The 20,988-nt window shown below is 41.4% G+C and overlaps 1 protein-coding gene across 8 annotated transcripts in view; it reads left to right on the top strand.

Annotated features, from left to right (window-relative positions):
- The first annotated feature begins 175 nt into the window (after window positions 1-175).
- LOC110529470 (collagen alpha-1(XII) chain) overlaps window positions 176-20,988 on the top strand; it is a 102,006-nt gene continuing 81,193 nt past the window's right edge. For 7 of the 8 annotated variants that reach the window (XM_036984855.1, XM_036984860.1, XM_036984859.1 and 4 more), the window contains exons 1-13: window positions 176-375; window positions 1,255-1,368; window positions 7,173-7,289; window positions 7,548-7,691; window positions 8,347-8,406; window positions 10,142-10,402; window positions 10,588-10,752; window positions 11,617-11,790; window positions 11,954-12,244; window positions 12,368-12,970; window positions 16,349-16,627; window positions 16,731-17,006; window positions 17,969-18,241. In XM_036984855.1, coding sequence (XP_036840750.1) covers window positions 1,299-1,368; window positions 7,173-7,289; window positions 7,548-7,691; window positions 8,347-8,406; window positions 10,142-10,402; window positions 10,588-10,752; window positions 11,617-11,790; window positions 11,954-12,244; window positions 12,368-12,970; window positions 16,349-16,627; window positions 16,731-17,006; window positions 17,969-18,241 — 2,713 coding nt within the window. In that variant the 5' untranslated portion in view covers window positions 176-375; window positions 1,255-1,298. The remainder of the gene's footprint in view (window positions 376-1,254; window positions 1,369-7,172; window positions 7,290-7,547; window positions 7,692-8,346; window positions 8,407-10,141; window positions 10,403-10,587; window positions 10,753-11,616; window positions 11,791-11,953; window positions 12,245-12,367; window positions 12,971-16,348; window positions 16,628-16,730; window positions 17,007-17,968; window positions 18,242-20,988) is intronic. The other variant, XM_036984861.1, reaches the window with a different exon arrangement.

Here is a 20,988-nt window from a genome sequence, read left to right as displayed (position 1 = left end):
AGCATCATTGAAAAGGAATGCAGAAAACTATGCTAAATTTCCAAAAGTATATCGCCACACTCTGAGAGGCTGCATTTATCAATCTGTGGCTGGGTTCCACGCTTGCTGAGTGTCGTAAGAGCTTACGATAGTAAAGGGAGAGTTGGGAACAGCCCCCTATTAAGTAGCAGATTGTAGAGAGTCTTCCCACTTGGAAAAAGGCTTCTGATCTGTGACCTCCGCAAGAGGAGAACTGAGTTTTCGTCTGTGCTTAGAATATTGATTCTCCTCCCTTAAAACTTGTATCGATCATTACCAGAAGGGGCATATCCAAAGAGGCTTTACTGTTTTGTATTCTGAAATCAAACGAGCGACAGCACAACTTCATTTCCACAGGTCAGTATTGAATTAATTGAATATGGAATTATGGATTGGACTACTGTTTAGGCTATCTGAGAGGTAAAGGGAGATTAGTTATGCTCATCTGGAGACCAGGGAAGTAGGCAATCCCAATATTGTGCTCTGAATTTTTCTATTTAGTATTTGCCTAGTGATCATTTTCGTCAAGGTGTCTTTATGTTAAGGTGTCTTTGAGATGAATTATTGCCCGTAATTATCCCCCAACAACCATTCCATAAATGCCGTGTGTCTTGGACTCATGTGCATTGGGCATATAGGTTGGCTTTGGAATATTCTTCGCGGTTTAAACATGCAGGTTAATTCCTAATGTGTGAAGTAAATTAGAATTTAATTTTAGAAGAAAGGAAACATTTATCACTTAGGACTGGTGGTCTATACTCTGTTCGATATTGCACGATATTGTTTTTTGTGCTTGGAGACACGGGTTGGGTTTTCATATAGTTTGTACATGTTGGATAGTTTATAGCTTTTGAGTCATGCTCTAGCCTACTCCCATCTCCATCAAGGCAAGTCTTGACTGAACGGGGACCGCCTTTTTTTTATCAGATAGACTACAATAGGAAGCACGTTTATCCCATAGAAAAGTGTAGAAGAGACAATTTTCGATTAAAAGTTGATAGTGAGTTTTCTTACGTTGTTTTTAATCCCTGTTTAAATTGGACCAATATGATAAGACAATGTAGTTTAGATGTTCAATTGTCTTTCCATTGTCTTTGAATGCACTTGCTATATCACACATCTATAGTTTATTTGGGATTATATGGCATTTAAATGTTTGATGCTTGTGGTAAAAGTACAATGTGGAATGTTGGAGCATTGCTGAGATGCGTGCGTAATTGCACGTTCTTTTTGTAGCCTCATTCATGTTCTGCTGAACCAGAGAGAGAAAACGAGTCAAAATGAAGATAAGGCTGTCTCTGGCAGCGGCTGCCTTCCTTGCAGTGCTACTATCCTCCGTCGAGGCCCAAGGTAAAGTTATCCCTCACCTGCCATTTTTTCCCCCTCCTCACCTCCATTTTTTCTACTGTTAATTAAACACAACTGAATGAAAATGTGCATCTTCCCCGTCTCTCTCGCTCTCTCTCTCTCACTCTCTTTACCCCCCCCCCCCATTTCTCTCCCTCCGACTGTAGCTAATGGTGTCGGTTCTTTAGCTCTTCATGGTGAAATTGCAATACTTTCACCACATTTAATTACATTTTGTTAATAAATGTTTGCTGAAAGAAAATGTCTACATTATTCATCGGTAGGCCTATGGATTCATCTGTAGGCCTATGGATTCATCGGTATACCTATATATTCATTTCTAGACCTATGTATTCTTGTCTTTTTGTTGTGTTTTTATAGGTTGGCTATTTCAATTGTCTTTTTATCCAATTTTGTCTGTCTATTCATTGGGACAGGTTGAATTACCTCAAACAACTAGTTTACGGTAGGATATTGAAACACTCTGAGGAATGCAACATTATATTTTTCAATCAAAAAGTGCGTTTCAAATAGATTTCTTTTAAATCTAAAAGTTCAAAGTGGAACATGCCCCATCATAGTGGTCTGGAAGTTAGTGAAAGGCTAACTCTAAGCATGGATAGTTGCAGTGAAGTCTTTCTTACGCTAGGAGGGGCACTTGCTTGATATTTTTATTAGGAATTTCTGTCTTAGTTTATCTAGTATGCATACAGCAGTTCTCTGGGGACGGGAAGAATTTCAGCTGTACAAAAATGAAGTAGCCTAAAGGAACAATGTAATGATAAAGGAACTAGGTAATGATAAAGGAACTAGGTAATGATAAAGGAACTAGGTAATGATAAAGGAACTAGGTAATGATAAAGGAACTAGGTAATGATAAAGGAACTAGGTAATGATGAAGAAGCTAGGTAATGATAAAGGAACTAGGTCATGATCAAGAAACTAGGTATTGATAAAGGAACTGGGTCATGATCAAGAAACTAGGTCAGGATCAAGGAACTATGCTATGAAAAAGAAACTAGGCAATGAGAACGAAACTAGGTAATGATAAAGGAACTAGGTAATGAGATCAAGGAACTAGGTAATGATCAAGGAACTAGGCAATGATCAACAAACTAGGTAATGATCAAGGATCTAGGTCATGATCAAGGAAATAGGCAATGATCAAGGAACTAGGTAATGATAAAGAAACTAGGTAATGATAAAGAAACTAGGTAATGATAAAGGAACTAGGTAATGATCAATGAACTAGGTAATGATCAAGGATCTAGGTCATGATCAAGGAACTAGGCAATGATCAAGGAACTAGGTCATGATCAAGGATCTAGGTAATGATCAAGGAACTAGGCAATGATCAAGGAACTAGGCAATGATAAAGAAACTAGGTAATGATAAAGGAACTAGGTAATGATCAAGGAACTAGGTAATGATCAATGAACTAGGTAATGATCAAGGATCTAGGTCATGATCAAGGAACTAGGCAATGATCAAGGAACTAGGTCATGATCAAGGATCTAGGTCATGATCAAGGAACTAGGCAATGATCAAGGAACTAGGTCATGATCAAGGTACTAGGCAATGATCAATGAGCTAGGTAATGATAAAGGAACTAGGTAATGATCAAGGAACTATGTCATGATAGAGGAACTAGGCAATGATCAAGGAACTAGGTCATGATCAAGGTACTAGGCAATGATCAACGAACTAGGTAATGATCGAGGAACTAGGTAATGATCAAGAAACTAGGTAATGATCAAGAAACTAGGTAATGATCAAGGAACTAGGTAATGATAAAGGAACTAGTTAAATATCAAGAAACTAGGTCATGATAGAGGAACTAGGTAATGATCAAGAAACTAGGTAATGATAAAGGAACTAGGTAATGATAAAGGAACTATGTCATGATAGAGGAACTAGGTAAATATCAAGGAACTATGTCATGATAGAGGAACTAGGTAATGATAAAGGAACTAGGTAATGATCAAGGAACTAGGTAATGATAAAGGAACTAGTTAAATATCAAGGAACTATGTCATGATAGAGGAACTAGGTAATGATCAAGGAACTAGGTAATGATAAAGGAACTAGTTAAATATCAAGGAACTATGTCATGATAGAGGAACTAGGTAATGATCAAGGAACTAGGTAATGATAAAGGAACTAGTTAAATATCAAGGAACTAGGTCATGATAGAGGAACTAGGTAATGATCAAGGTACTAGGCAATGATCAATGAGCTAGGTAATGATAAAGGAACTATGTCATGATAGAGGAACTAGGTCATGATAAAGGAACTAGGTAATGATCAAGGAACTAGGTCATGATAGAGGAACTAGGTAAATATCAAGGAACTATGTCATGATAGAGGAACTAGGTAATGATAAAGGAACTAGGTAATGATCAAGGAACTAGGTAATGATAAAGGAACTAGTTAAATATCAAGGAACTAGGTCATGATCAAGGAACCAGGTAAAAAATAAATGCCCGTAAGGGATGTATAGATAAGCTATAACTACGATGTATTTTTTTTCCAAAATTAACCGAGACCTCGACTGTATGTCTCCACTTTCATTCGGAGAAAAACGGGGCTTGAAGCCAATTGTCCTTTTCTCTGATGAAACGGAAACACAAAATATAAGTGTCTCTAACATTATTTTCCAGAAACTGTTAGACTGAGAAAGAACATTATTCTGAAGCTCCCAAGACCATTCATATAAATTACAGATTACAGTGGTCAATCAGACTATAAAATGTAAAATAGTCTGTTAGAATATCATATTTTTTAAGAGAAGCCTTCTTTTTTGGTATTTTCCAAAATCTTGACCTACTTGGAAAAAACAGAAATGAAGAGAAAGAGTCATAACAGCAACAACACTAAAACACTTTCATTTTGTCACTGAGATGATTTTGGTAACACTTTATTTGGATAGTCCATCCATCTGTAGATGCTCTACAGACTATCAGTAACATTTCAACGATCTATTAACCTTAGCTCTAGCCCTAACCTTAATCCTTACCCTTACCCTAACCCTTATTCTAAACCTAACCTTAATCCTTACCCTTAACCTTATTCTAACCCTAACCTTAATCCTTACCTTAACCCTTATCCTAAACCTAACCCTAACCTTAATCCTTACCCTAACCCTTATTCTAAACCAAACCCTAACCTTAATCCTTACAGTAACCCTTATCCTAAGCCTAACCCTAACCTTAATCCTTATCCTAACCCTAACCTTAATCCTTACCCTAAACCTAACTCTAACCGTAATCCTTACCCTAAACCTTATTCTAAACCTAACCTTAATCCTTACCCTAACCCTTATTCTAAACCTAAACCTAACTCTAACCTTAATCCTTACCTTAACCCTTATCCTAAACCTAACCCTAACCTTAATCCTTATCCTAAACCTAACTCTAACCTTAATCCTTACCTTAACCCTTATCCTAAACCTAACCCTAACCCTTAATCCTTACCTTAACCCTTATCCTAAACCTAACCTTTATCCTTACCTTAACCCTTATCCTAAACCTAACCCTAACCCTAACCTGAATCCTTACCTTTATCCTTATCCTAAACCTAATCTTAATCATTACCCTAACCCATAATATAACCCATCAACAGATAGTTTGTTGATGGACTATTTGGACAATCCAAATAAAGTGTGAACATGAACTTTTCGCTCATCATTGAGATGATGTGTGTGTGTTGTGTGTTGGTATTTTGTATTTTTTTGGTGTTTTATTAGGATTCCCATTAGCTGTTGAAGAAAGCAGCAGCTACTCTTCCTGGGGTTCACACAAAACATGAAACATGACATAATACAAAGCATTAATAGACAAGAACAGCTCAAGGACAGAACTACATCAATAAAATAACTGCACACGTAGCCTACTGTACATATCAATACATGCACAAAAACTATCTAGGTCAAATAGGGGAAAGGCATTGTGCCACGAGGTGTTGCTTTATCAGTTATTTTAAACCAAGTTTGCTGTTAATTTGAACAATATGAGACGGAAGGGAGTTCCATGCAATAATGGCTCTATATAATACTGTATGCTTTCTTGAATTTGTTTTGGATTTGGGGACTGTGAAAAGACCCCTCCCTGGTGGTGGTATGTCTGGTGGGGTAAGTGTATCAGAGCTGTGTGTATGTTGACTATGCAAACTATTTGGAATTTTCAACACAATAATATTTCTTATAAAAAGAAGAAGTGATGTAGTCAGTCTTTCCTAAACTCTTAGCCTCGAGAGACTGGCATGCATCGTACTAATATTAGCCCTCTGATTAAAATAAAGAGCACGACGTGCCACTCTGTTCTGTGCCAGCTGCAGCTTAACTAGGTCTTTCCTTGCAGCACTCGACCACATGACTGGACAATAATCAAGATAAGACAAAACAAGAGCCTGCAGGACTTGCGTGCACTTGCTTGTAGTATTTGCGTGTGACTTTGTGTTCATAAGTGTTTTAATTAAGAGCTTCTTAAGGAGGACAATGTGGGTAGTACTATATGATTATGATGGGCCCATTTGGAAACAGAAGGAGCAGACCATGGCCCTTGAGTTGATCTGCCAGGTTGGTGGTTCTCATTTTTGATATCCTGTACTGGACAAGCTTCACTCAGGTCATTTGCTATGCAAATTTGCATTGAATTTGTCCCGAGTCATGGCTTTTCAATAATATTTTAGAATGATATTCCTGATCCCCACAGGCTTCCCTATTTAAAATACCCTTATATAGACTACAATCCTATTCTAACCCTGATATGCACCACTATGCACTGATACACCATCTTGTTAAAGTTCACCAACAAGCAGATTTCATCATTCATCACCATTAGCCACTACACATTCAGTGGTCTTATTTACTTTACTTGTGATTTTAGATCTCTTTTGACATTCTGTTATTACAATATAGGCTACTTAAGACTTTACTCTTCATAACACTCTTAGGCTATTATGACAAAAGAGCATTAACTTACCCCATCCCCCCAACAGACGAATATCATTAAAAAATATTTCTCAAATATGTTCTCTGGTCCGTCTTGTACATGGAAACTTTTGTCCGGTTCCATAAGTTGTTACAAACAACTTTTCATGTACATGTGCATGATCTTCAGACAGTCCATTCACTGTGACCAATCACATTTATGGTTTGTTTGGCTTGTCTATTTGATTTGTTTCTTTGTAAAAAAAATTTCCATTGTGGATTGTCACTACTTAGTGCTAGAGGGGTTTGGAAATATGTCCAAAGCGTCATAAAGAGCATTGTGTACTCTTTTAAGAGGTTTGCAGTGGATGGGAGTCATACACATGGGTCATTCAAAAATAAACAATGTACTGAAGGCTATGTATGACTGCATGTAGGCCTTTACACAACCAAGTTTTATGGAAGGTGTATGTTTTTGTCGGTCGACTCAGTTTAGGCATGAGTTGGGTTGACCTTATCAGCATGTAAGATCTTAGTTTGTCAATGTCATTTTTTTATTGTGCCCTTGGATATTTTTTTTGCCACCGTTTGTCGTCTTGCCACTATACGTGTTTGAGTTGTCGACTGTGTTTGGACAAACACGGCCGGACAGCTCAAACGAATGTCATTTTTCTCGAAAATGGCTGCTCGAGTCTCAAATGTTATGTTTGTTGTCGTTATTGTCATCTCTTGCTGTTTGCCCCAACAATGAACAGGATAACTTCAACCTTGAAGTGTTAATCGTTGGGATATGAGTTACCTACAACTTGTGTTTCATCATAAATACACTTATTTAGCAAATGCTGGAATTAACATTGGCTACTTTTTATTTTCGCAGTTGAACCACCTTCAGACTTGAGATTTAAGATTTTAAATGAGAACACAGTGCAAATGACATGGAAAGCGCCGTTAACACGGATAGAAGGATTCAGGATACAGGTGGCCTCAGACACAGGTGTGTGGTCTGTATTGCTGCAGGCAATCTCTCTTAATTTCTACCTTCACTGCAACATTATCTGTGTACTTTACAACAAGCAATCAATGCCATTGACACAACAAAATACCTGAAATGACTGTTCAGACCAATTCATTGTGGGATCCTCCGCAATTAAACATTTACTGCACACCAAGCCTAAGATTTCTAAGGTATATGTTGCTATATTAATTCTCTATAACGCTTTATTCCTAACTTGGTACTTTGTTATTTCCATAGACAAACCAACAAAAGATTTAACCCTCCCTGCCACAGCCACTAAGACATCCATTACAGACCTTACTCCAGACATGGACTATGTAGTAACAATCATCTCATACTCTGGCTCAGAGGAAAGTTTGCCCACCTCAGGACAGCTCACAAGTGAGTCACTTACCATCACATCTGGTACATGTATTATCTTATGAAGACTACTGGTGAATGAAGAACCGATACCCAGGTTGTGTCCAAAATGGCACCATATTCCCTATGTAGTGTACTACTTTTGACCAAGGCCAATAGGGAATAGGGTGCCATTTAGGATACAGACCCAGCTTCTTATTTAGTCTAATGATGAATGATTCAGACTGTATAGAGAGAGGAATGACAATTCATAGGTCCTAACAGGCAACCCCACCTCCCATGTCTAACAGTGATTAGAGTATGCTGTAATGTAATATGCACTGCTTCACGGGGAAGCCTCTTTGGCACCGGCCCTCTGATTCTACAGTCCTAAGCAGCCCAGCCAGGGTCTTTAGGGATTACTGAGAGAATTGCCGGAACTAATTGCATCAGTCCATTATAATTTGGGAGCCGGCTGCTTGCCTGCTCGTTGTGACCGCAAGTGGATTTGAGGTTATTAGAGACACCCACATTAAATCTTTCACAATGTTTATCTTTATGTATAAATTCGACAATATGTTTATTTAAAAAATGTTTCATGCTACTAGCTGATTCATTCACTCCCATTAGGGAATTTATGGTTCAATACAGTAGTTTGTTTGACTCAAGTTTGACTTTATTTAATCTTGTGTTTCAGTCCAATCAAGTGGCACAGCGCAAGGAGGTCCCAGGAAACCACAGGTCACAGACTCTGTCAGTAAGTCCATTGCCTGCTTGGCTTTTTCTGAACCTAAACAGTTAACATTTTCCAGTTTATTCATAGGCTACAATCTTTTTTTATTTATCTTACTGTGCCTGGGCTCTTTTCATTGATGTGTGGTCAACAGCCATTGGAGGGTGTTTCGACATGTTATTCTATATAAATCTAGAAAAATATTGGTAACTAAGTTGGTAAGCTGCCTGTCATAGAGCCAGGCTGTAAGTCATGCCAAGTGAGGGAGTTTGAACATGCTCAGTGTGGTGGTCAGGGGTGTGGAGCTAACAGCTGTTTCAGGGGGGCAGGGCCTCTGGTGCTGGTGCTGAAGAGTACTGTAGCCTGCCCGGTCCTGAGACAGCCAGGCTGAGAGAAGTGGAAACCATTACAGATACAGCTGTTTACAAGAGCAATGTGGCCTCCCTACAGATGATGCATGCTTACTGCTGCTTGGAAAACCTCTCTCTCTGACTTTATTCCTATCCAGAAAGACAGAGCTGGAAAATATCCTCCAGGGTAACCAACGCTATTCAGTCACTGTACCTTATGTAGTATTCCCAAAGGAGCACACGTTGTGGCTCTAGTCAAATGTAGTACACTACACAGGGAATAGACTATCCACTATGATGGCTTCTATCTCAAAGTACCACCTTAGCTTGCAGTAGTTAAGTACATCAATCTGATTATTGTCGACTGCACTTGATCTGTTGATGCCACTATCTCTAACACCATCCTCTGGTCTAGTGCGGGTGGTGTATGTCCTCCAGCCTGTCAGACAAAAGTCGGATGAATAGCCTGATGAATACAGTGACGATTTTGGTAGTGACAGTGGTATTCTGTCAAAAAAAGATGGCAATAACAAACATTTTTCATTGCATTCACTCTTCATCACCTTAGTGTCATATCTGACATATATGAATTGATATTCCATAGTTCCTGTGTAGTATACAAGTGTTAAGAGGGTCATTTTCATTGTACAATAACGATATGCATTTTGCAAAGGGGAAAAAATGCTGGACTGCAGTTTTCCCCCGGAGGCTACTTTTACTGTTCGCTGGAACAGTCCTAATATTGAGTTGTTACTCCTTTGACCACAGAACTGCCTCAATTCATCAGGGCATGGACTACAAGGTGTTGAAAAGCGTTCCACAGGGATGCTGGCCCATGTTGACTCTAATGCTTCCCACAGTTGTGTTAAATTGGCTGAATGTCCTTTGGGTTGTGGACCATTCTTGATACACACGGGAAACCGTTGAGCGTGAAAAAGCCGGCAGTGTTGCAGTTCTTGACACACTCAAACCGGTGCACCTTGCACTTACTACCATTCCCAGTTCAAAGGCACTTAAATGTTTTGTCTTGCCCATTTAACCTCTGAATGGCACACATACACAATCCATGTCTCAATTGTCTCAAGGCTTCAAAATCCTTCTTTAACCTGTCTCCTCCCCTTCATCTACACTGATTGAAGTGGATTTAACAGGTGACATCAATAAGGGATCATAGCTTTCACCTGGATTCACCTGGTCAGTCTATGTCATGGAAAGAGCAGGTGTTCTTAATGTTTTGTATACTCAGTGTATATTTGACCAACAGCACACTTTACTCTGTTTTCTTTGCTCAATGATATGGCTTCTGGGAAAAAAATGTGTCTTCAGGTCAAACTGTTTACCTCTTCCATTTTTTTTCATTTTCCTTTCCTTTCCCTCACTCCTCTCCTCTACCACTCCTTCTCTCTCAGAGTGTTCTTACAGTGCTATCGCAGATCTGGTGTTCCTGGTTGATGGTTCATGGAACGTTGGAAGAGACTTTAAATACATCCGTAGCTTCATCTCTGCCATGGCGGGAGCCTTTGAGATTGGGGAGGACAAGACCAGGGTAGGTGTGGTCCAGTACCATACTGATACCAGGACAGAGTTGAACCTCAACCAGCACATGAAACGGGGCGAACTTCTCAGAGCCATCAACACACTACCTTACATGGGTGGCAACACCATGACAGGTACCTAACCCGTCCCATCAGTACCTGGTTACACTCTCTTATACAATACATAATCATATCATTACCTCTTGCATAATACTAACTCACAAAGCTGTAGTTCTTTATTAATAACTCTTTGCAGTTGGTAGAGTGAATCAAATTAAGAATGTAATAACTGAAAGGGGTGTCATGCCATTGTGTTACAGGCGAGGCCATGGACTATCTGCTGAAAAACACATTCACTGAGGCAAATGGTGCTAGGGAAGGCTTTCCCAAGGTGGCCATGATTATCACAGATGGGAAGTCTCAAGACCCTGTGGAGGCGATCGCCAAGAAACTCAAGAACATGGGGGTGGAGATCTTCACGTTGGGTATGTGACTACAGGCTACCTTTCAATCATCTAACCCTGTTGATGTGTTACATTTAAGAAATAAGGCCAGAGGAGGTGTGGTATATGACCAATAAACCATGGCTAAGGGCTGTTCTTATGCACGACGCAACACGGAGTGCCTGGATATAGCCCTTAGCCGTGGTATATTGGCCATATACTACAAACCCCGTAGGTGCCTTATTGCTATTATAAACTGGTTACCAACATAATTAGAGCAGTACAAATACATGTTTTGTCATACCGATGGTATATACGGTCTGATATAACACAGCTGTCAGCCAATCAGCATTCAGGGCTCGAACCACCCAGTTTATAAATACTAATAATCCTGTCTATATGTATTCCATAGTCATGAGAGTAAGTTGAAGTATTCATATCACAAAGGAAAGGAAGAAAACTAAGAAACCTACCAGCTAGAATGGTATCAGATGGGGTTTCCACATGTTGCCCACGTTGTCATTCTTTCCAGCTAAAGTCATGACATGGTTCTATGTTCCATAGTGAATCCAGCTGGTTCTTCTTAAATATGGAAAAGAAGGAGAGACCTCCTGCTTCATTTCATATATCTTTAGATCACTTGTTTTACTCAGCATTTATAGCACTCAGACCTAAGAAACTATAAAACAATAATTCCTACATTCTGGATAATTTTCATCTGCCGTCATTGACTTCATAGGGGTGACTTTATTTGGGCTTTATAGGTGTTGACTCTTATCTATGAGTGAGTAAACCTTCTGAAATGGGCAGGAGATCAGAATTATAATGGTGATATGGAACATTTTCCTCAGTTTTATGAGGCCGTATACATTTTACACCCCTTTTTTGGTTCTTTGTCCAATTTAGGGATCAAAGGAGCAGATGATGAGGAGCTGAAACAAATGGCTTCGACCCCCTACAGGATGCACGTCTATAAAGTCTTAAACTTTGACCTTATCAAGGATGTGCAGAAAGAGCTCATTACCAATGTGTGCTCGGGGGTGGACGATCAACTCAACTCACTCGTCAGCGGAGAGGAAGGTAAAATGCCGTTTTAAGACTTGAATGTTGGAAGTGGTTTTGGCATGGATAACTTATAAATGCTTAGAGATGGATGATCAAAATATTTCCAGGTGGTGAGAGGATGGTTATTTACTAACAAACTTCTGTCTTGATTCAATTTTTTGGGGTTGTTTATTTACAGTTATTGAACCAGCATCAAACCTCCAAGTGGTGGAGGTGGCCTCCAAGTCTATGAGGGTGACATGGGACGCTTCCTTTGGAGATGTGTCGGGTTACAAGATCCAGCTGATCCCCATGATGGCCGGCAGCAAGCGCCAGGAGCTGTACGTAAGCCCCGGCCAGACCTCAGCAACAGTTACAGGCCTGTCTCCAGACACAGAGTACCAGATCAGCCTGTTCGCCCTCAAGGGCCTCACGCCCAGCGAGCCCATCATGGCCATGGAGAAGACTGAGCCAGTCAAGGTGTCCCTTGGTGAGTATACCCTACAACAATACATCCTTTGGTCTTTTAGTAAGGAATATGTCAGTCAATGTTATAGTCATTCAGTGTCTGATTTTGTCATGGCATGACAAATGTTTTTGTGTCCTCTTCTAGAATGTTCTCTTGGAGTGGACGTGCAAGCCGACGTTGTCATTCTGGTCGACGGCTCATACAGTATCGGACTGTCCAACTTTGCTAAAGTCAGATCTTTCCTGGAGGTGCTGGTGAACTCCTTTGACATCGGACCAGACAAGATTCAGATCAGCTTGGTTCAGTACAGCAGGGACGCTCACACTGAGTTCTACCTGAACACCCACCGCGATCTGAGCGCTGTGGTCAAGGCCGTCCGGACTTTCCCCTACCGTGGCGGCTCCACCAACACCGGCCGGGCCATGACTTACGTCAGGGAGAAGGTCTTCTTGGCCAACCGAGGATCACGGCCGAACGTGCCCCGCGTCACCATCCTCATCACTGATGGGAAATCATCCGACTCCTTCAAGGACCCTGCCACCAAGCTAAAGAAAGCGGACGTGGAGATATTTGCCGTGGGCGTGAAGGATGCCGTGAGATCTGAGCTGGAAGCCATTGCTAACGAGCCCGTGGAGACCCATGTGTACACAGTGGAAGACTTTGATGCTTTTCAGAGGATCTCCAAGGAGCTCACCCAGTCCATCTGCCTGAGGATCGAGCAGGAGCTCCTCAACATCAAGAAGAGAAGTGAGTAGTACCCTGTCTATATCAGCATGATGGAGCCACTGTTGTTAATCAGTAAACCCAGGCCAAGTGTACTCAAGTCAAGCTAATAGTGATGGGATAAAAAAATTATATAGTTACATATCGGGATACTATTTTTGACAATATATTGTATCGTATTGTTTTGACAATATCGCAATATTTATTTTGCGCTAGTTGGCTATACCTGCACCAAAACTCCAGTATTTTTCCTTCATAGCTTGTTCTCCATCTTCTTTTTAAATAGGGAGCTCATTTGTTTTTAGCACTTATTTCCATGACTGATCAGAACTTGTTTTTTCATCCTCTCTCTTGTCCCTCTGCAGCAGACATATGGTGAACAATATGTTTGGAACATTGTATCGCAAAAAAATCACAGTATTGGATCGCAATACAGTGCCTTGCGAAAGTATTCGGCCCCCTTGAACTTTGCGACCTTTTGCCACATTTCAGGCTTCAAACATAAAGATATAAAACTGTATTTTTTTTGTGAAGAATCAACAACAAGTGGGACACAATCATGAAGTGGAACGACATTTATTGGATATTTCAAACTTTTTTAACAAATCAAAAACTGAAAAATTGGGCGTGCAAAATTATTCAGCCCCTTTAAGTTAATACTTTGTAGCGCCACCTTTTGCTGCGATTACAGCTGTAAGTCGCTTGGGGTATGTCTCTATCAGTTTTGCACATCGAGAGACTGACATTTTTTCCCATTCCTCCTTGCAAAACAGCTCGAGCTCAGTGAGGTTGGATGAAGAGCATTTGTGAACAGCAGTTTTCAGTTCTTTCCACAGATTCTCGATTGGATTCAGGTCTGGACTTTGACTTGGCCATTCTAACACCTGGATATGTTTATTTTTGAACCATTCCATTGTAGATTTTGCTTTATGTTTTGGATCATTGTCTTGTTGGAAGACAAATCTCCGTCCCAGTCTCAGGTCTTTTGCAGACTCCATCAGGTTTTCTTCCAGAATGGTCCTGTATTTGGCTCCATCCATCTTCCCATCAATTTTAACCATCTTCCCTGTCCCTGCTGAAGAAAAGCAGGCCCAAACCATGATGCTGCCACCACCATGTTTGACAGTGGGGATGGTGTGTTCAGCTGTGTTGCTTTTACGCCAAACATAACGTTTTGCATTGTTGCCAAAAAGTTCAATTTTGGTTTCATCTGACCAGAGCACCTTCTTCCACATGTTTGGTGTGTCTCCCAGGTGGCTTGTGGCAAACTATAACCAACACTTTTTATGGATATCTTTAAGAAATGGCTTTCTTCTTGCCACTCTTCCATAAAGGCCAGATTTGTGCAATATGCGACTGATTGTTGTCCTATGGACAGAGTCTCCCACCTCAGCTGTAGATCTCTGCAGTTCATCCAGAGTGATCATGGGCCTCTTGGCTGCATCTCTGATCAGTCTTCTCCTTGTATGAGCTGAAAGTTTAGAGGGACGGCCAGGTCTTGGTAGATTTGCAGTGGTCTGATACTCCTTCCATTTCAATATTATCGCTTGCACAGTGCTCCTTGGGATGTTTAAAGCTTGGGAAATCTTTTTATATCCAAATCCGGCTTTAAACTTCTTCACAACAGTATCTCGGACCTGCCTGGTGTGTTCCTTGTTCTTCATGATGCTCTCTGCGCTTTTAACGGACCTCTGAGACTATCACAGTGCAGGTGCATTTATACGGAGACTTGATTACACACAGGTGGATTGTATTTATCATCATTAGTCATTTAGGTCAACATTGGATCATTCAGAGATCCTCACTGAACTTCTGGAGAGAGTTTGCTGCACTGAAAGTAAAGGGGCTGAATAATTTTGCACGCCCAATTTTTCAGTTTTTTATTTGTTAAAAAAGTTTGAAATATCCAATAAATGTCGTTCCACTTCATGATTGTGTCCCACTTCTTGTTGATTCTTCACAAAAAAATACAGTTTTATATCTTTATGTTTGAAGCCTGAAATGTGGCAAAAGGTCGCAAAGTTCAAGGGGGCCGAATATTTTCGCAAGGCACTGTATATATAGAATCATGAGAATAGTGAAAATTGCAATACGTATCGTATCGGCACCAAGGTATCGTTGTAAATAAGAATTTGTCATTGTAAATAAGAATTTGTTCTTAACTGACTTGCCTAGTTAAATAAAGGTTAAATAAATACAATTAAAAAGTAATTACAAAAATGTCGATAATATAGTATCGTGCGTCCCTGGTAATTCCCAGCCCTACAAGCTAATGGTTTACACAGTAAGTAAGTTAAATTCCTTAGCCAAAGAGAATATCTTGCAAACAATAAATATTGGGGAGATTTATGAATGCCATAGATTCTCACAGTAGATAATGGCCCAGCACCCAATCTTACCGAAGTCTAAGATGTTTATGGAAGTGCTTAGAGAAAGTATTTTTGCAATACTAAAGTAAGTGCTAGCATTCTTTGAATTACAGTAGGCAACGTATCTTGTTTCATATGATTCATATGCCAAGCTATTTACACCAGAGTGGGATACACTGTATATAAACGGATCAATGTAAAGCTTACACTTGGCACAGTATCACACAGCTCCATATGGCAGTAGGCAGAGAAGTTTTCCAGTGTATAACTTACATCCTAAACATTGGTCAGTTTTCAGGTTTTTGATTATTTCTTGATTTTGAACAAATAACATGTTTTGAAATACCATATACTTGGCTCATTTGATTAATTATGGCATAATTGTTCACCTTTTTTACAACTTTTTAGTCAATCAAATTTTGATCAACTGCTCCTTTTTGGACATTTTGGAGGGAATATCTCTTGAAGATAACTCCACTCTACCTTGGCCTTGATGGTCCTTGACCTGAGAAATAGAAGACAAAATACTATGAGTATACAGCATATGCTTGCAATTACTTCTGTTGTGTCACAATACCCTTTTCCAAAGTTGTCATCTTCTGTTTAGCAATGTGTTACACACAACCTCTTGCTCTCTCAGGGTTAGTAAGAGGACTCCCGTGTGGAAATATAATGCCAAATATTAGTCACTCTGCATTACATTGCCAAAAAGCATTCAGCTCTGCCAGTATATTGTGCAACTCACACAAGGTTTGATTACCTGTGATATAATCTTTATATACTAATCTATTATGACAACATGGAGTACCGTAAACATAGAAAACAATACAGGGATTTTCACTAATGGAATATAGATCATGTTATTGTGTTTTTCAGGTTCCGTCTCAAATGGCACTCTATTATTCCTTATACAGGTCATTACTTTAGACCAGAGCCCTATGTGGTGCCAATAGGGACACAGGAATTAAGGTGCCATTTGGGATGCATTCTGAGTGTTGTGACCTAATGTTTAGTCTTCTTCTATCTCCTGAAGGCTTACTGCCACCGAGGTCATTAACGTTCTCTGAGGTGGCCACCAGGAGCTTCAGAGCTACCTGGGAGACCGATGTCTTCAACGTCCTGTCCTACCTGATCCAGTTCAGACCGGCTGCTGACACCAACGGGGACTTTGTGTCCATGTCCGTGCCCGGGGACACGCTCACCGCTCTGCTGCCTCACCTCACGCCCGTCACCCTCTACGAGGTCAACGTCTTTGCCCAGTACGCCCAAGGAGACAGCTTCCCTCTGAATGGATTTGAGACCACACTAGATGGTCAGTACCATCAGACCAACAGATACCAACAGAGAAATTATTTGAAGCAAATGCCATAACTTCTGTTTTAATATTTGTATGACCTCTTATATCTTTGTCATAGAACAAGGAACAGTGAGTAACCTGAGGGTGTCCGAGGAAACAACAGACAGTTTCCTGGTGTCGTGGGCGCCGGCACCAGGAGCGGTGGTACGGTACCGTCTGACCTATGAACCAGTAAGGGGCGACAGCGCGAGACTAGAGACAGTCACTGTCGGCCAAGAGACCACCATCGTGCTGCCGGAGCTCAACCCCTTAACGACGTACCGTGTGACGGTGGCTGCAGAGTACCAGTTAGACACTGGCGGAGAGATGCAGATCGATGGCACCACCAAAGAAGGTGACTAGGCATCTGCTTATGAAGCAGTCACACTGTGCTTGCTTAAAGGGATAGTTTTTGGCAATGAGGCCCTTTATCTACTTCCTCAGAGTCATATGAATTTGTGGATACCATTTTTATGTATCTGGGTTTAGTTTGAAGAAAGCTGCTAACTAGCATTAGTGTGATTGCTAACAAACATGACCGCCCACTTGACAACTTCTTAGACAATTACGCTAGCTATTTAAGACATTTCAAGCTGGCGAGTGACACTACGAATCAAACTCGGTTACACTTATCGTCAAGGGGTGTGAACATGCATGCCTATTGCATCAAACCAGTGATAATTCTTTCTACTTTATGATCTACTGAGCTAATATTCTACCAAATCTTACTGTGTCATTATATTTTGGCGAGAAGTCAATGGAAGACATCACAAAGGGGTTGGCCTCTAAGGGGGGTATTTTTTGATACATACCAGAGGTCTGTGTGAGTGTGTGTTTGTGGTGAAATGTTGATCAGAAATGCAGGAGTTTACAGTGCCGGAGCCAAAGGTGCAAGGGAGGCTGACGGAAAAATGAACCGAAAATTACTCCTATTCACCACGGCAACCACATTCTTCTCAGTGATTATCAGCACTCAAAGCAGTTCCAGCTCTTTTAAATGAAGCAGCTGTTTGTTTAAAGGGGAGAACGTATCCCCGCCTGTGGCTCTTTCCCATCCAGCACCCAGCTGACTCCGAGATGGGTTTATGTTTTGTCCTCAATCTTCTTTTCAATGATGCCCTTGTTGTGCTATTCACCGTGTACCTTTCCAAAAACCTTTATATTACTTGAAGACTTGTGGTCTTTCCAATCTGTCTAGTGTAATAACAGACACCTGAGTTAATTGGTCATATACCAGAACCTACACTGTGCCCAACAACTTCAAACTTGATTGACTCCTCATTGACAGCGCGTCTTTTCCCGCCTCTTCTCTTTTAGGGCAGGGATCTCCACGGGACCTGCGGGTCTTCGACGAGACTATGTCCAGCATGAAGCTGTCGTGGGCGGCGGCACCGGGCCGCGTCCTCCAGTACCGTATCAATTTCCTTCCATCGGCGGGTGGCGAGAGGAAGGAGGTGTCAGTGAAGGGAGAGAACACCAACGTCCTCCTGAAGAACCTGCAGCCTGGCACTGAGTACGACCTGGCCGTCAGCGCACGCTACTCCTCTGGCCTAGGAGACCCTCTGAAGGGGAAAGGAACCACACTGGAAGGTAAGCAGAACAGAGACTTCCCAAAATAGGTACATTGTTCTTGAACTGTATTGGCTGGTTTCTGACTAAAACCATTTGTTATGGATTTTCTCCATTGACCATAATGCGCCAGGAGGATAGGCTTAATCTGGGTCTGGGGAACCAGTCCTAAGAGTCAACAGCACAGTAGGCCTAAAACTCAGATCCTTTAGTGCTTTTAACTGTACTATGACAAAACCTGGGTCTATACCTGAATCATTGAATGGTGCTTCGAATAAAAACATGGCACTTTCAAAGTAATGAGTTGCTCTTCTGTCAGTTCTCTGAGAGATTCTTCAAAAAGCTTTCTCTTTAGAAAGACAGCAATAATAAACAACCAGAGACAGAGAGAGAGAGGAGAGAGAGCGATGAGTCAGATATCTGGTTCTCCTATAGCCTTTTTAGTAGCATTCAGCTCAGCTCCATCCCTCTGGAGGCTGGTAATCATGTTGTGTGATTGTGCTTTGTCTTGGGGTCAAGCTGTTTTCTCCAGAGTGCTGCCCCAATAACGCAGCTACTGCATCACCTGATGAAATCACCAGCTATAGGGTGAGAGGTCACCAAGCTGAACGGTGTTAGGGCCAGTGCTAGTCAGCTAGTCAAAGCTGCTTCCGTGGGTCTTTGATCACACAGGACTGGAAGGGGGTGTGGGGGGTATGAAGTCATTCTTCTCTCTCCTCTCGCCCTGTACCTTGTTTCTGAGGGCTTGCCTGTAATTTAATATTCTTGTCCACAATAATTGTGTCCTTCTGTTGCACTTCTGAGTGCAAGGAGTTGTGCAGACCTAGTTCTTTACTGTGGCCCACTTTCAATGGAATGGACTTTGAAGTGGCATCAGAGCTGCCATGAAGCAGAACCACTAGGCTCTATTAGACTGTTTTTGAAACAGTCACGCATACAGTACAGGCAGGAACAAAAGAGGAGTCTTGTACTGTGAAAATCTCAGCCTTTCACCTTTTTCCACTGAATCCATCCCTTTTACATTCATTAAAAAATGACAGGAGCTTGACTTTAGCCAGCATTCTTTCCCCAGGATTTGGACAATGGTACATGTTTGACTTGTCCTTGACTTTGCGCTGCGATTGGGAATGGCTCCTGGTCCCAGAACGCATCTCAGCCTGTCATGGAGGTTAGGCTGATTGGGGAGGCCCGAGCCCCTGCCGGCCGGCTGACTTCTCCCCTGATGGACATGGAGTAGCAGAATCTCTGAGTTTGCTGACATAGCATCCAGGACTCTCTCAGCTTTCACTCCACCAAGCCAACACACACTGACCACTTTGTGCTGGGCTCTGCTGGGAGGCTAGGGTTTCAACCACAAAGGAGAGACTACGGTCCCGTGTGGCTCAGTTGGTAGAGCATGGCACTTACAATACCAGGGTTGTGGGTTTAAGTCCTACGGGGGACCAGTACGAATGAAAATGTATGCGCTCACTACTGTAAGTCGCTCTGGATAAGAGCATTTGCTAAATAATGTACATGTAAAATGTATCTTTAAATTATTTGTCAGGTCCTTAACACGTCCTGGACCCGCAGCTTGCATTCCAAATGGTACCCTATTCCCTATATAGTGCGCTACTTTTGACCATCGGCCAATGGTGCACTGGTCAAAGGTAGTGCACTATATTCAGTATGGTGTGACGTGCCCTAGGCCTGCATATGCTGCTGGCCGTTTTTGTGGAGCCTCCAGTATGGCGAGGAACTCACTCCAGCACAGCTCACCTCAAGTCCCTGTTGCAGAAACGATGACAGTCTAGATGACCTGGACTTCACGTTCCTTCTATTCTCACACCAAGGAAATCAATTGAGTGAGCATACAGTGCGTTTCCCTCATTAATTCAGTCTGTTGATGTGGCAGGAGGACAGAATAATTGTAACAAAACAAATGAAAAGTGCTGAGATGATGAATGTGAAAGACAGAGAAGGCATATGGAAAGTGTTACCTGTGAAAAACCTTCAAAGCTGCATGTATTCTGGCCGCCTCCATACTGAGCACTTACCAGCCACTTCCATCAGGGAGGGGTGATGATGTGGAGCCAAGACTGTGCTAGGAATAAAAAATAACCAAAGAGGTCCATCATGGGAATTGAATCAACGACGATCATAAAGGTTACAGGCCAAGTCAAGAGGTGGTTTACTCTTACTGTGACTCAGGCTCTGTAGTTAGTAGTAGTTGTGTAACTGCCCTCCCTCAGGATATAGCCCCTGAGAATCCCCCCTCTCGTTGGGATGAATGGTTCCCCCCTTTGCCCCTCTCCTACGGATGTGGGATCTTAATTTGATCACTCTGTTGCAGGAGAACTTTCCTGCAGTGCAGGAAATGTAAAACTTGTAGTGTATTTGAGGTTTAAAAATGCTTCTGAAGTGTGTAATTTCCATGTTGAAACTCCTACAAAAATGTCCATTAAATACTGTATAATCCACATAATAATTCAAATGTCCTGTTGCTGCAGGATTATTTTCCTGCTTTAGCAAACCGGCTCAAATTAAGATCCCACATTTGTATCTGGCATTTGTCAAAGTTTATAAAGGTTTCAAGCTGCTGTTGTCTGACCCTTAGGGATGTCATTATGATGTCATTAAGACAAACCTGCAGTGGGCAGACTGCACGGCTTTTCAGCACCTACACTCTCCCTTCCAATGGACCAGGGTCTAAAGAACATGATCCCAACTTCAAATATAAAGCTACAGTTTATTCTGACTGCGGTACAGAACTTTAGGCTCTTTTGGCT

This window comes from Oncorhynchus mykiss, chromosome 8 (genome assembly GCF_013265735.2).
Source record: "Oncorhynchus mykiss isolate Arlee chromosome 8, USDA_OmykA_1.1, whole genome shotgun sequence".
Lineage (NCBI taxonomy): Eukaryota > Metazoa > Chordata > Actinopteri > Salmoniformes > Salmonidae > Oncorhynchus > Oncorhynchus mykiss.
The sequence above is the reverse complement of the archived record's forward strand: the minus strand, read 5'-3'. Positions and strand labels throughout refer to the sequence as shown.